At 33.9% G+C, this 16,993-nt stretch overlaps 1 protein-coding gene across 1 annotated transcript in view; it reads left to right on the forward strand.

Moving 5' to 3' along the window:
• SGCZ (sarcoglycan zeta) overlaps positions 1 to 16,993 on the forward strand; it is a 435,251-nt gene that overhangs the window by 246,042 nt on the left and 172,216 nt on the right. The window contains exon 2 of the mRNA XM_039378555.1: positions 1,143 to 1,337. Within this exon, the coding sequence (XP_039234489.1) occupies positions 1,143 to 1,337 (195 nt within the window). The remainder of the gene's footprint in view (positions 1 to 1,142; positions 1,338 to 16,993) is intronic.

Raw genomic sequence — 16,993 nt, forward strand, 5'->3', positions numbered from 1 at the left:
AGCTCCACATTTTAAAAATCTTGTGAAATCAACATTTCTTTGATCCTTCAAACGGATCTAATCTGTTTTTTATTTCTCATTGAATCAACTGACCTGTGTCTGTGCATTTTTTGTTTTCTTTTAGGGAAAATAAAGGCAGGTTTTAAATGCAAAATTGATCGTTTTATCTGGTTTATGAGTTTGTTGGGATTTGTTTGTTTTGGATAGTTTTTGGTTTGTGTTTTCTTCCTCCCCCTGAGCACAAAGCCTATTAAGCTGACATTTTTAATGGGCATACTTCAGGATGAACTCTTACATAAACAGAATGAGACTGCTTTAATTTAATTTTTAAATCATGGAGAAAAGTTAATACCTTCCAGTCTAAAGCCAGTGTGACAGCTGAATATGAATATAAATATCTGTGAAAGAAATTTAAGGATGTAAAAAATCTTAAATGGTTCCTTATTAAATGCCATAAACATTTTTATTCTAAAGAAGTTTAATAGTAACTTTAAGAAGTTTGCTTGCTCGTGTGCTAGAAGAACTTAAACTACTTCAGAAATACAGCAGATTATGGTAGAATCCGTATCTCTTAAAGGACAAAATGAATTTCTGTTTTTGTAAAATAAGGATGTATGTATAATGATATCAATTATTAGTTTAATTTACTAAGGATAATAAAAAGTGATATCTTCATTTATGAAATATGTATTTTAGAAAGATGAGATTTTTCTTCTATTTATATGAAAGAGTGTACTGGTTACAACCTATATGAAGAAAATTACTTTTACCTCAGCCAAAACTAGAACAAAAATTTTCCTGAATCATCTTATAAAGGACAATAAAACAACATTCAGAGACAGAGTGTAAGATGCATGCATGGACTACCTTACTATTTTTAAAAGTTTCTTGCTGATAGATTTGAAAAGCAAATATAATTTGAAATAGAAATCAAAGGTTTACTTTAAATCAACACAACCCACCAAATTTTTTATAAATCTTTAGGTTAAATAATATTGATGTGCTTAATACTAGAAGAATGCATCCATTCTGTGTCCAGAGAAACTGATTTTTTATACATTCTCAGATAATCTTCATGTACTAAAATATATGAAAAACAGGTCTCTCATGTGCTCACTTATACTTACATCTTTCTTTTCCAGATGACACGAGAGCAGTATATATTAGCAACACAACAGAACAGCCTTCCAAGGACTGAGCAACCTCAGTTTTACCCAGTAGGGATTTATGGATGGCGAAAGAGGTGCTTATACTTCTTTGTCCTACTGCTGTTGGTTACCATGATTGTTAATTTAGCAATGACAATATGGATTTTGAAGGTTATGAATTTCACAGTGGTAAGTATTAAGCAACTTTATGTACCCCATTTCTTGAAGTACAAACTGCTAGTTTTATTTATTTTTTCCTTTATCATGTTATAGAGAAATCTTGTAATTTTTGGTGAAAAATCATATATACTTTGAGTGTTACTTCAGATATTTATATCTTTTGTGTATATTCTGCAGTGAGTGGACTGATGCCCTGTATTCAGATACTTTTGGTTAATCATATCTTCTGAAAATATATCTAGGTCTTAGATTTTTTTTTTATTTTCCCAACCAAAAATGTCATGATGACTACCCCAAACATCTTTTGGTTGCTTGTCATCACTGAATAATAATCAGTAGGAGTTTACTATATCTGTTCTGTGTGGTATCTCTCCTAGGAGGAAAATGGGTTTTTCAGATCAACATATGGTGCCTTTTTTAGCTTTTGTTGTTCTTAGTATTTTTTTTAGAGTTTACTGACAATTTCTACTGTGTTTCACCTAGAACATAGAGTAGCTGTTTTGGTGTTGATAGGGAAGTGGATGGGTCTAAAAGTCACATGCTTTTCTGAGACAGTCTCTGTCTGGAATCTTTAATATCATCAAAGTGTTATCAAATCTGTATTTCAGATGTACACTTGAAAGAACATCTGTGTTTAGTGGAAACTGGTAGAAGTCCATACTAGTTGGCAGCAGAGTAGTTTCTTTTTGTATATCGAAATAAAAGATAGAACTCTCAACAGTTTAAAATAGTAGTGCTTCTACTAGGATCAGTGCAATCTTTCTCTTTGGATTTTGACCTTCATAAGCCATATTTTGATGTAATTGGCTATAAATTTCAAATTCCTGTGGTCATAAAACATTTCTATTCTCCATTAGTTTATTGGAAATAAAAAAACAGCCAACAAAAGCAGCATAGAACATATGTATAAAATTGTCCTAAGTCTGTTAATGCTCTGTAATGCATTGAGTTATCTGAGACTGTTGTCTGGTGAGATGTATTGTGCAAATACCTGTGGATGAATATGTTGGATTAGTATTTTGACAGCTGTATGACTTTAATTTTCATGTGCTGAAGAGTCAGTGAGAAGATTTGGGGGGTTGCCTTTTTTGGAGGAAGGGGCTAGATTTGGTTTTTTGGTTCTATTTTTTATTTTTTTTATTTTTTTTTGTCATAATGCACTTTCAAAATAGGACATCCATATATATTTTTGTTTATTAATAATTGTTGATTTGTACAAGAAATATATTTAGGCATAACTGTTCACTTCAGTAAAATGGTCTGCTACTATGCCAGAGGAGAATTGAGAATGGACATTTGAATAGGATAAGAAGATGTTTTACAAAGCACAGAATTTTCCTCTGTGCAGAAGGTTGTATTCCAATAGAATATTTGAAAGTACTGTTTCCGTATCTAGGAAATGTTTGACCTTCCATGGTAGAAGCTATTATAGTACTATTCAGCTTAAAGCTCTTAGAATTTGATCATGCGATCTTTTTAAAACAAAATTTAAAAAAAAGTAGTTTTTAAATAGTTTTCTTTCCTGCACATCAAAGCTTTGTTAGAAGGTTAAAAGTTTATGATGAATCACTAAATCAGTGCAAGAATCTAGTACAGAAAACAAATTGTTTCAACTTTTATAAACACTGTTCCTTGGTCCTGTTTGAATAGGTTTTGTTATTTATACACAGAAGAATATGAGTTTTCTTTTGCAGATTCATGGAATGGTAGTCTTCTGCTTGGACTAGTTAGTATCACATTGGAAGATGCATTCAAAAATTGGCTGCTAGAAGACTGTCATATTAAAAGTTCAGTATCTTCATGCTTATGTCCTCACATGCACATTTGAGCATGAGTGGGAAATTTGTATCAAGTCTGAAGGAGTCACATTCTTAGTGGCAGATATTTGAGAGTAAAATAATTTATTTTATGAATCTAAAGTTATGTATTGCAATAGCGATACATGCTATTGCAATACATGCTACAAAAAATGCAATAGCTTTGAAATATGTATATTTTTTTTTCCATGTATGTGTATATACATATAGGTAGATATAAACCAAGAAATTTTATTTGTATAACTGGGCAGTGATAGGAAATCAGAAGTGCAGCTAGAAGCCTAAAGAATATTTACTCAAAAGGGGAATCTTGCCATGATAAAATAATTGCTGAAATTGGACTGCTTTGACATTTTGACATTATTTTAAATTATTTCCTGTTTCGGCATATGCCAGTGTTGAGCTTTTTATAGAAACAATAGTAATTGCACCACTTCAAGGGGTTATGAAGAGCCAGGTCATAGTTTGTCATTGCTGGCTGTCAATTGCAACACTGTTAATTTATATTAGCTGTTGACTTTCTATTTTAAACTATAAAGCTGCAGCCACTGGCAATTTGGCATAATAAAAGCCTTTCTGAGATCAAGTTTCCAATTGGAAAAGTTTTCTGAATATACTGACCTTGCACATAAAAGTCACATTCTGAATCTGAGCTAGTTATGCCATGCTCTTTTTATATGCAGAGGGGAGAAACAGGATTTTCTGTAAGGCCATTCATCTCGTGCTAAGACAGAACTGAAGTGAATTGTTCTTAAGGACAGATGTTGAATAGCTTGTTAAAGAAGTAATAAAAAAAAGAAAATATAGTTTATTTACAATTGTGTAAAAACATAGTACAGGCAAGCTGACCAAGTTTCATTTTATCAGATTACGTGGTATGACTAGGAAATGTAGAGAAACTTTCAGGGATACAATCTCTTCTCCCAATGTACCATGTCAGAAAGTTGAAAGGTAAATACAAGTTACAAATAATTGCCCTGATATAATATGTGTCAGATGAGCAAAACAGAAGGTAATGACAGAACCACAGAGTATGCTGAGTTGGAAGGGACCCACAAGGATCATCGAGCCCAAATCCTGGCCCTGCACAGGGCCATTCCCAAGAGTCACACCATGTGCCTGAGAGTATCATCCAAATGCTTCTTGAACTCTGTCAGGATTGGTGCTGTGGCCACTTCCCTGGGGAGCCTGTTCCAGTACCCAACCACCCTCTGGGTGAAGAACCTTTTTCTAATACCCAATCTAAACCTCCCCTGACACAACTTCAGGCCATTTCCTCGGGTTTCATCATTGGCCACCATAGAGAAGAGATCAGTGCCTGCTCCTCTTCTTCCCCTCATGAGGAAGTTGCAGACTGCAATGAGGTCTCCCCTCAGTCTCCTCTTTTCCAGGCTGAACAGACCAAATGCCCTCAGCCGCTCCTCATATGGCTTCCCCTCAAGACCCTTCACCATCTTCATTGCCTTCCTTTGGATGCTCTCCAGTAGCTTCATATTTTTCTTATGTTGTGGTGCCCAAAACTCCACAATATTCAAGGTGAGGCCACCTCAGTATGGAGCAGAGCAGGACAATCACCTCCCCTGACCAACTGCCTATGCTTTGCCTGATGCCCCCCAGGACATGGTTGGCCTTGCTGCCAGGGCACTGCTGAATCATGTTCGGCTTACCAGGGACCAGGACCCCCAAGTCCCTTTCTGTGGCACTGCCTTCCAGCATCTCATTCTCCAGTCTGTATGAACATCCAGAGTTGCCCCATCCCAGGTGCAGAATCCCATGCTTTCCCTTGTTGAAATTCATATGGTTGGTGATTGCCCAGTCCTCTCATTTGTCAAGGTTTCTGCCTTTGAGGGAGTCAACAGCTCTTCCCAGTTTTGTGTTGTCTGCAAACTTGCTTAGTATCTTTTCCAGTCCTATGTCCAAGTCATTTATGAAGATGTTGAAGATTACAGGGCCTAAAATGGAGCCCTGTGGAACCCCACTAGTGACAGGTCAGTAGCCTGATGTTACACCATGCACTGTTGCCCTCTGTGCTCAACCCGTGAGCCAATTGCTCACACACTGCATGATAAGTTTATCCAGCTGGGTGCTGGACATGAAGGATACTGTGAGAGACAAAATTGAAAGCTTTACTGAAATTCAAAGGTTACATCAACTGGCTTTCCTTGATCAATTAGGTGGGTTACCTTGTCATAGAAGGAAACCAGATTTGATAATCATGAAGCCTCATGAAGCCACACTGGCTGTAAATGATGACTGCATTGTCTTTCTGGTGTTTTTCAATACCTCCCAGAATAATCTTCTCCATAACTTTACCAGGCACTGAAGTGACACTGACAGGCTTGTAGTTTCCGGGGTCCTCTTTCTTGCCCTTCTTGAAAATTGGGACAACATTTGCCAGATTCCAGTCAGCTGGGACCTCTCCAGATTCCCCAGACTGCTCAAAAATCATCTAGAGGGGCTTTGTGATGACTCCCATCAGGCCCCATAGATTTGTAGAGATCCAGCTGGATCAGCAGATCCCACATAATTTCAGGGCTGACTGAGAGTTGATCATTCTCACAGTCATGGTCCTCTAGCTCTGGGCACTGAGACCCCCTTGGTCTGTCATTGGTGTTGAAGACTGAGGCAAAGGTTAAACACCTCTGCCTTGTTTCTGTTCCTGTTTGTGAGGTGGCCATCCTCATCCTGTAATGGGCTGATGTTATTGTTACACTGCCTATTGCCATTAATATATTTGAAAAAACCTCTTTTTATTGTTCCCCGTATTTCTGGCAGTTTCAACTCCAGTTGAGCTTTAGCAGAAAGAATATTATCTAGAGGAATTGGAGACGTAGTAATAATTTTTTGAAAGATATCCCCCCACTGGTAGCTCAGTGTTACTGTCCTTTAATGTGTACTCAAGATCTGGTACCTCACTGTTCAGTCATCTGTTTAGAAAGATACATGCATGACCAAGAAGACCGATGGCATCTTGGCCTGTATCAAGAACAGTGTGGCCAGCAGGACACACCATTCTATCCTGGGTTTACATGGAAAGTAATAATTCATAATGCTGTATTAGAAGATCTGACCTTGAACAAAATGGTCTGCCCATAACTTAACCCAGAAATAATTCTTGACCTAAACTCGTCATTGAAATAAAGCTCTTTATTGTTTTGTGAGCATCAAGTGGATCCACTCTGTTCTGAGTGGTAAGGATAAAATAATGTGACAGTCTCTTACATTGTCCCCTAATGGAACCATCAAAATCTCTGAATCACATGGTTGAACTTTAAACTTCACCTATTGTACGAAATGCTTTCCTGAAAAGTAAACAACTGCTGTCCTCAAGAATGAACACAACTTTCCTCGTGTCTCTTAAGCCTGATTTTTAAAGGAGATATGCAAAACATATTGGAGAAATCAAGACAGAAACTAAAATCTGTAACTTTTGTCAATATCAAAATAATAATCTTCGGAGGCTTGAATTTCATGGAACATTTATAATTTCCTTTTTTTTTACTAACCTTGCCATGGTTCACAGGCTCCCCCGTGAAATGTGTGTCTTTCAATTTCCATCAGGATGTAATTACCTCTCACTTAGTCTATGTTATATGTGCTTAATGAAGCTCAAAGCTGTTAGCTACTTTTTTTTGGTGTCCGCACAATTAGTATACTAGGGGTTTCAGGAAGTATAGGACGCTCAAGTCATAGCTCAGTGACATAACGTAGTGTAAAATATGGACATATTGTATGTTTATAACATCCTGATTGTTTCACATGTGTAATACACGTCAAATTTAAAGGCTAGTAAGGAAAGAAATGGTTTTTGCTGTGCCTTCGTTTTTGTTGTCGTGTATTTGCATGGACCATAATATAGGTGATTAGCTTATGTTTTTTTAAAGATTTAATCACTTGAACATTATTCTCTGATACAAGTTTTATCTTCTACCATCTTTTAAGTTATTCTAACCTCAGTAGAACTACAATTTTATGTAATTTATTCTTCATATAACTGTTACTGAATGAAGTATATTGACACTCTGTCAATCTGATTAATTACTCAGTAAAAGAGATTTACCAGGCATTTTTGTTACTAACCAAATACCAGTGTAGAAATACCTGACTGAAAGTTTTCTGCAGGTGTTTCAAATTAGTTTTAAAAAACAAATTCGAAATAGTCCTCTTACTGCTGTGAAGTGACATTGTAAAATAACGTGGGGCAATCAGCATAGAAACCTAAGTCCCCCTCTTGGTGGGGGAGACATTTAATAACTGGACATTTGTACATTTTCTAATATGTACGCAATTGGCATTGATATTGACATTTATTTAATATGACATTATTATTACATTATTGAAGTTTGGAGCTTGGTAAAGCTGAAAAAATTGTAATGGTAGAAAAAATGCCAGTGTGAACCCCTTTAGTTCTTAGCGTCTCCTTTGGGTTGGCCTATAACAGCTACATATCCTAGGAAGTATAAGCATCAAATTATTTTACTGGTTTTGGTTGTACTTTTGGTTTTGTGTGTCTCCATATTCTGATTTTCCCTTAGGAATCCATGTATTAAAAGACTTATTTTGTGACCCCCTCTAAGAATGCCGTTATCCACTTCAGATATTTTGTCTTGCAGTGTTCCAGTGAGTTTTGACTGCTGTGTTGGCACAATGTTGTCTGTATTGATACATTAGACTCCACTTGTCAGTACTACCATGGGAAGTACTTTTAAGATCAGTAATGAGACAACTTATCATCTGGGTTGAGACAGTTATTTCTCGAGGGAATTAGAACACCACTTTAGCTTCAGACATAAGCGGAGCATAAACAGCAGTTTAAATTTCCTGGATAGAACTCATGTGTTTCATACTCACAACTGAACATGCTCTTGTTGCTGGCTGCCTAGCCCTGGTTTCACGTTGTTTGGACAGCAGATAGTTTGCAAGTTGAATGTCTGCTGGAAGACACACAAGCGAACTAAACATGGTTTCTTTTTTATGTGACAGCATATATAAATGAGACAGATATGTGCAACCATTAACTCTTCTGTACATTGTTATAGGTTGTCCCTATATTCCTTTAAAAGTTTGACTTTTAGAGTTAGAAACTTTCAGATCTGCAAAAATCTAAGTCTGAATGATAATATTATATTAAAATTACTTATACACACCAGTAAACAGAAATATATTGTCCTGGGTTTTGGTTGCTGTGCAAGAATGAGGAAGTCTTTCAAATATTTGACTTAATATGTTGTTGGGGACGCACACACACTTCTGATCTTAATATCCAAGACAGAGAAAACACAACTTCTTTAAGAGTACAGTTTGTCCATTAAACTTGTAATTCAATACTTAAAGTTTTAGTGGTACAGAACTAAAGCAGCTATGTTCAATGTTTTTATCTAGATGTACAGCAAACTGTCTTGGCATACTGAAGAAAATGAAAATTTATTTTTGAAACTATACTGTATAGTCATTGTCCATTTCTCAACAAGCATGAGAGTGATATGAACAGTTAGGTTTTTAAGATTCTGTGGTCACCTGTATCTCTTTATGTGATATTCAAAACAGTATTCTGTTATCAGTTCAGTTGGTTCTGCTGATCTATGTATGAAGATAGTGTTTGCCCATGACAGCTAACACAACTTCAAATAGAATTAAGACAAGGGTTTTTTTCCATTTCTTAGCTAATTTCTGAGACATGTCCAATTTGTAGCAGATTGGCATTTCAAATTTATGGAGTTTACAGCTGTATGTTTCTCTATGCAATAATAATTTTGTTGTTTGGTGAAGAGAAAACTTTTTTCATTTGATGAAGGCAGCAGTTTGTTGTTAGGTTTTGAATAAATAGTAGCAGTTTCTGGATATTTAATAAATATTTTCTGTCACATCTGCATATTTAACTTATTTCAATGGCAATAATTTATTGTCAATAATATATTTAAAACTGTAAATTATCTCATTTTCAAAATTTGTTATCTCTTAACTAGACAGAAAGCTATTTCTCTAGATGCATCAGTACTTTAGTTTTCAAGAACTAGGTGTCCCATTTTGGGATGAATGCAAGAAAGCTCTTGTTTCCTTTTCGTTTGTTTTTTTGTAGTGAGAAAGTTCCAGTCCAGAGCAGGCAATATCATTAATTATTTCTGATAAGAAACTTAGTCAAGATATGGGAGACCAAGGTACAAATTCATGCAGTCTCCAATGTAGATCATGTCCCAGGTAAGTGTTCTACCCATAGGCTATTAGTTCTTATGACTTCTGATGTTTCTTTTTAATAGATACATGACCTCTAACTTACTATTTCTTAGTTTCAAACATTAAATATCATCCTTGTAATAAATTTCATTGAAAATTCCTATGAAATAACTGTATATTCCTCAGGAGTATTTTCTGCTCAGACTTATAATTCATTTGAAAAAATGTTTAAAAAACTTTCAGCTAGCTAAAATGAGTATTAGAAACCATACACGTGTGCACATGCACATGTATACAGACACACACACACAAAGTCTTATTTATATAACTGTTCTCATCTCCTTCTTATGTTGCACTGGAAAACAAACTTCAGCTTATTGAATGAACCTGTGAGTTCATTCAAACACTTACTCATAGCATGTCAACAAATGAATCTTGCTATGAGTTAATTTTACTTGGACTTTTTCATCCCATTTTTTAACATTCATGTAAAAGCACAACTTTGTAGAGCTGGAGGGTATTTTGTAAAACTTTTGTCCTCTTTAATTTGGAGTGCAGTAGGTAGGAATGAACTGATTGCTCTCCTGAGTACAGTACAGAATTCATTTTAGGTATTCCTAATACTGTTTTTCTAAATCATTTTTTATCTCATTTTATATATGTACCTCCTGTAATGTATGCCTCCCTTCCTAGCACTTGTTGGGAGGAAAAAAATATCCGTGTCAGTGCAAGTATGGTGTAGGTTTACTTGACTGTATAGTAAGTAATATAAAATCTGTTGTGTCACAATGGAAAGGCAACTAATCTGAAGTCAAGTTTGCAATCTCCTATTTGTTATACATACATATGGTAACAGTTTGCATGAACAGTCTAGCCACTGTTGAACATATTTTGTTAGGTATTTTATAGTACTAGGTATCCCATGCAAAAATATCTTTTGGTAAAAAGTAGGAAGGTATTGTTTAAAACAATCTTATTTAATAGCACTTCTCAGCAAATATGAACTGCCGTCATTTAATGTGCAGGTTACATTACTGATTCTGGGTGACTGAATGCAGATTTTAAATATTTATTTTATTCCTGAGATATATATCTGTACATTTTGGTATTCATTGTTACGAATTATCTCTGATGAAGAAAGAATGAAATATAATTAATTTCTCATTTTTATATTTATTTGGTCATGCAGATTTAATGTCAGAGTACTAATAAAGTTCCCAATAGAAAAACAAAATAAATACTTTGGACCCTATATAACCTTGTAAAAATGTGATTTAATTAACTGTAGAAAAACATAAGCTATTTATACAATTGTTTAAGGCATTTGAACCTGACCTTAGAGTGGCTTTGGAAAATTGTACTGTACTATCCAGGTCTTGACTTCATAGGGAAAACTGTCTATAAACAATGTTTACTTTATAGACATGCATTGAGAACATAAAGAGATGTTTGCCTGTACAAGGTTACTTCTTGCTTATTTGTCTCATTGCTTTGGATTTGTTTCATGAAGTGTCAGGACTGATTTAGAATCAGCTTAAGGGACACAGATTCATAACTTGTACCTTTATGCCATGTCAGCAGACCAGCATGCCACAGGTAGCTTGTCCAATGTTTCAAATTAAGTGTGGATGGCTTCATTTTCTTCTACCATTCACTGGAGTGAATCTGGTTGTTCATTAAACCATGACTGGTGCAACCTCTTATAAGGGTCTTAACATTCAAAAAGGACACTGAGCGTGGCTACAGAATGTACAGAAGAGGGAAACAACAACTTAAATTGATGTGGTAGGTTAGTTGAAAATGAAAAAACCCATATATATATATATATATATATATATATATATATATTCAGTTTATGGACATTTACCTTCTGTGAAATAACAATAATGTATTTAAACTGAGTGAACAATGTTTACTGGACAGCTTATTCTTAATCATTTACTCTGTAAATAGGCTGGAACAAGTATCTCAGAAAATATTCGCTTTCATGAAAATTGAATTAACTTAATTTCCATTATTGGCTTTTAGCTCTGTTTCCTTTCCATGTGTATTCAAGCATGACATTAGTGTTTGTAGAAAATGAGATTTTCAAGAGAATATTACATAAATAAAATTTTGCATTCGTAAAATTTTATCGAGTAAGCTAGTTCTGATGCTTAGATTTGTCCAAGTGCATAGCTTGAATAGGAGATGTTTGAAGAGTGTTATTGTGTGCAGTCATTTTTAGTGAGGGGGGAAAAAGGAGAAAAGAAATTAGTTTTGTGTATTGGGGTTCAAGAAAATAATCAACAGAAAGTCATTACATGGAAAGAAAAGAAGGCTAATGCATCAGCATGTTTGTCTCAAGTAGGGCAACTAAATCAGACTGAGTTAATTTTATAGTTTGGGCCAATAATATTGACAATAATATTTCCTAAGTTTATTTAGTGGTGATTGGAGAGATATCAAACCACTTGAACAAATTTTAGTTACTTGAAGGCACCAACAGTCTCTATGAATAATGATATATGTCAGAGTTTCTTCTTTCCTTTCTGTTATTGGGATTATTTATGTGAGTGTAGAGTGCGATAAAAAAATTACAGTCTGTGGTTGGAATCCTGCTTTTATTTGTACAAATCTTCCATCTTGAAATAAATACAAGTCTGTGTACAGGAGCAGAATGTACTCACGTAAACCTAGCCTAAATTAGACCAAGTACATCTAAGAATTATAATAAAAAAGAAATGGAAAGATAAGATGGAATACATAGTGATAAGTATCTTATGTGTCAGAGTATTCCCTCTTCTTTCTTATAAGTCAGGATATTAGATGTGCTGTTGAAATCACAGACAGGCTTAAATGATGAATCAAATACAAGGACTTTTTTTTTTTAATAAAAAATTTGAATAAGGTGCTTGTCTGTCCTGCAGTGAATGAGGAGAAAAATTTTAAAGACCTTTACCCAAAAGATGCAACACTGATGGGGATGTCTTATTTATGCCTGACAGTCACATTTTACTATACTACTAGGTATAAAAATCAAGAAATCAAATAAAAACAGAATGTAAATGATATTGCCAGAGATATTGTAGAAGTAGGGGAACCAGCACAAAATAAAAGTCAACGTTAATACACAGTCCTAAAGCTCTTGATTGTAATATAAATTTGGTTGTCTTTTTGGAAAAGCCTAGTCCATCAGAGCTTGTCTAATGATTCATTATTGCAGGTAAGACCAACCATACTCTGTCTGTCACATCAGTGTCCATCATGATAATAACACAGTCATGATCATTTTACTGTGATGTTCAGTTAAGTAAAACAAAACAAATTGTGTATGGCCTTGTGTAAGATCTTGAGAGTTTTGGATGTATTGAATCTTTCAAAAAAACCCCAAACAAAAAAGCCCCAGATACATATTTTAACATCTCTAATAACGGAATGTTCATCTTTATGATGCATGGAATTGGTTTTATTTATAGATCTTTCTTTCCTCTCACCTCATTGGCATCTGTCTAAGCAGCAGAGCAATGCCAAGAAATGTTTTCCCAAACAGAAAATTCTAGTTACTATGTTTACTTTTCATGTTATCTTCAAAGTTCATGTTTATAAAAGCAAGGATGTGCAAGAGGGTAACAGGTTTCTATCCTGCTTCAACAAAACCTAATTGGAATAAATATAATAAAAATACAATCAGAATTAATATAAAGAAACTTTGACTAATTCAAATTTTAACCCATCTTTTTATATACTGTGATGGCACAAGTCAAAAAGAAAAGGAGTTTTTTTTGTAGAATGAAAATCAAAATTGCTATCCTATTCTCCTTTGCTCAGTAGAGATAACATTTTACTACTAAGGGTAAATAAAGGTAGATGTATAGATAGATAGAAATTAAAAAATATACACTTGGTCATCTTCAAATCATACTTCTATTACATTTTTTAGAGGTGGAGCTTTTTCTTATTTCCTTCATTGTCTTCAGGAGTATACAATTAATTTAAGCCATCTTTCTTGGTCTGGTCATGCTACATAGAAGTAGCAGAGGAGACAAATATCTATGTTGGCTTTATTGGCTGAACACGCAATCCAAAGGATACTTTTAAATAATTTTTTCACATCATATGTTAAAGCACATACTCTGACATTTTTATTTATTTACCTAATGATGATAATAACTTTTAAAAAATATGTTCATTTTTACAGTAGTCATTTTAAAATAAAAATCTATTTAAGCAGTTAAAAATAAAAAGAAATTCACCTGTGGTTTTGTTCTCCAGGCTAATTTATATAAGCTTACTAATATAAGCTTACACATCCAAAACTTATTTTTTATCAAGAGGGAGGTAAATTGTTACATTTGAATTTCCTGGTGTTTTTCATGTTTGTTTTAGTTCTTCTATAATTAAAATGCTAACTAAAAAGGGAGAGGCTTGATTTTTAAGCTTAGTTCTACACTATCTTTCTCTCAGTTTTAAATTTCATAAATGATTTGCAAAGTAAATTTAATCACCTTATTACTTAACTAGCTTTAGAAATTTTTTATTGATTATTATCATTATCTTGAGTGTAATTTTAATATAGATACCATAGAATGCTTAAAGAGAAACTATTAATAAAAGTAAGAGGAATAAGATTTTAAAAGTAAAAGATGGTATATAATTACTCAAACTAGAATCTTGTGTAAGTTAGTAATTGCATCTTTACAGTACTTCTGAAGTTTTAATGGGAAAAAACTGATCTAACTTAATTAATATTTAACCCTTGCTGTGTTACTTTCCGTTTCCATCACTGGGCTCAGAGATCATATTTCTGTTTTGTGGTTTGGAATGATTGCTTATGTAAAAATACATTTTAGTGGGTATTGTCATTATTTCAGTTATGAAGACTATGTTTTTACTCCACAACATTTAAAATTAATTGTTTCCATTTCTACCACTTTGTAAAACAGTTCTGTTAAATTAATCAATGGGGGCTGTAGATGGAAAGAATTAAAGCCTAAAATGACTTGTAGGTCCCTTCCAACTTGGTATATTCTGTGATTCTGTTAAAAAAGAAAGGTTGGGGCAGAGAGCAAGCTTGCATACTGAACCTTTCCCGCTGCATTTGGATTTAAGGATAATAATATTGTGAAAACATGCAGGGAATGAAACCCTACGGTACATTTTCTGTTTTTCATGGCCACAATGAAAGATCCTAGTAAGAGGAAATACATTGCTTCTGTAGAGTCTCTTAAAAAGAATGCAACTGGATCTGTTTTGTAGGTGTGATCTACCTTCCTTCTTGAGAATAAATTGTGATAATTTGTTCATTTTATTTTTATTTTTTTATTGGGCCCATCAGGGAAAAAACCTTTGTAGGAAAGATTTGAATGGAAGAACTATCCATGTCCAAGAAATCAAGTAATCTCTAATCTCTGGTCAGATATTTTGTTTGATTTAGTTCTTGTTTGGTTAGTTTTTTGTTCCTTTGTGTTTTGTTTCCTTTTTTAATTAATGATGTAGGTAAACATATTTGGTATTTAAGTCAAATGGATGAAATAGGTAAACTGTTATAAATTAGATGAAGTTCTCTTCTATAATTGACCTCGATTTAAATAATTGCCACAGCTCTTTAAATTGAAGTCCTCTTTTACTCTAAAGAAACACCATCTACAGGATGCTACTATGGAAATCCCTTTGTCATGGCTACCAAAGGATCACAATTCTTTGTGGTACTTAGGCAGGTCTTGTTGGACAGGAAAAAAAAACAAAGAATATGGCAATGCAAAATCTGTGGCAGATATAGAACTTTGGGGCGATATGCTTTCCATAAACCCTCACAGCACTTCTGATATTTAGCTGAAGTGTTCTGATCTACAGTTCTTAATATGAATTGTGGAAAAATAAATATCCTGTTATGAATTGTTATCTGAGCTTTCAACTACTGTCAAAGGACTGTTATACTTCTGTTTTAAGATTTAATAAACCTGTAACCTGTAGCTTGCTGAAGGTTAACAAAGCATTTACTTTCAAGAAAATAAAATTCAATGGCAGATGAAGGAATTTATTACAATTTATTATTATTATTATTATTATTATTATTGTTATTATTATTATTATTATTATTATTATTATTATTATTATTATTATTATTATGTACAAAATATTTTTATGGTCTGAAGGCAAATATTAATGGATTTTGGATTCATAGCGTGTGTGAATAAAATACTTCAGATACCATAGTGTTCAGGTGAAACCTGAGTCACATATAAAGTAAAAGTACAACAAAACAGCTGTTAATTCTTAAATATTCTCAAAAATTCTGAACATATTTAAACCATTGCTTCAATGAAAATAACAATAAGTATAGAATATAAAACAAGATACAATATAATCACAGATTCTCAAAGTTATAAGCTCAGCTGAAATATTCTGGCAGGCTACTACTATTTGTTGACAGAAGATCTAAATAGTCCATCTAACTAGTCCAGTTATATAAATTTCATAATACTGTTTTCTAGTTAACTGAAACTGGTTAGAAGAGTATTGCTGAACAGTGTATATAACAGAGTATATAACAGTATATATAACAGAGTAAAACTCACAGTGTACAAATCATTAATTTACACACAAAAAAGATATTCCTAAATAATAATTTTACATCAAGTAATCTTTCTGTATTACAGAGAAAATTTCCAAAATTCTTACTTGACAACTTTGTAGCATTAAAACGTCTGACTACCTGGTAGTGTACTCTGTTGAATGTGATTAGAAGTATATCTATAACCTTTTTCACACTTCTGTGTAGTATTTTATGTGCTTTAACACCTGGTATTTTTTTTATACACACAACCTAGAAGATTCAAGCTTCAGATGAGCAGTTAATGGCTTGGTTTTCAAAAGTAATTGTAAGTCAGTCTTGATAACAAGTATGTTTTTTGAAAAATGCCATCCTGCACAACTTTATATCTGTTCCTGTTGTAAAAACACCATTCTGGATCCATTATTTCTTTACTGAATACAGTATTTGCTGTGCGTAACATGCATAGTATGCTGGGTGGACTGTGGAAAATAACAGCTGTAGGATAAACCAATACTATGTCATAAGGGATGTTGAAGAGCAGTGTGTGATGACTCATGAAGGCTCTAAAGACTGAAAGCATGATGCTGGAAGTACCGATTCTCATGGAGTTGGAGCAATAAAGTGTGCAAACAAATGATTTCTGTGATGGGGCAGGATAGAGAAAATCAGTAATTGTACATTCGTTGTGTATGTGAGGGACACAAATGTTAACCTTCCTTTTCATTTAGTGATAATTAGAGGTACCAATTCCAGGGCCAGTCTGGGGAAATAGGGCAGCTAGGAAAAAGTGGCCATAAAGTGGGGAAGCAGGTTGAACATGAGCTATAGACAAGAGACAGCTGTTTAGGCCTTAGCAGGAACATTCTGTGGTGGTTAGTAACTTGGATGGAGAGAAGTTGTGAAAAATTGGGGAAAAGAAAAATTCTACTCTGGCAGCATCATGTGTAATTAATCAGTGGAGCACTTCACCACATAACGTGGATGCTAAAAAGTCTACAGATGTTTAAGAACTGATTGGGCAAACACGTAGAAGGAAAATGTACCACAAAACTATCAAAATTGCCAAAGGCAAGAGATTTACAAAAAAAAAAAAAACCTTTATCTGAATATCCTATTTTTATGTTTGGATGTCTGTT

Source organism: Pipra filicauda, unplaced genomic scaffold, assembly GCF_003945595.2.
Source record: "Pipra filicauda isolate LSUMZ 115617 unplaced genomic scaffold, ASM394559v2 scaffold140_size2443280_pilon, whole genome shotgun sequence".
Taxonomy (NCBI): domain Eukaryota; kingdom Metazoa; phylum Chordata; class Aves; order Passeriformes; family Pipridae; genus Pipra; species Pipra filicauda.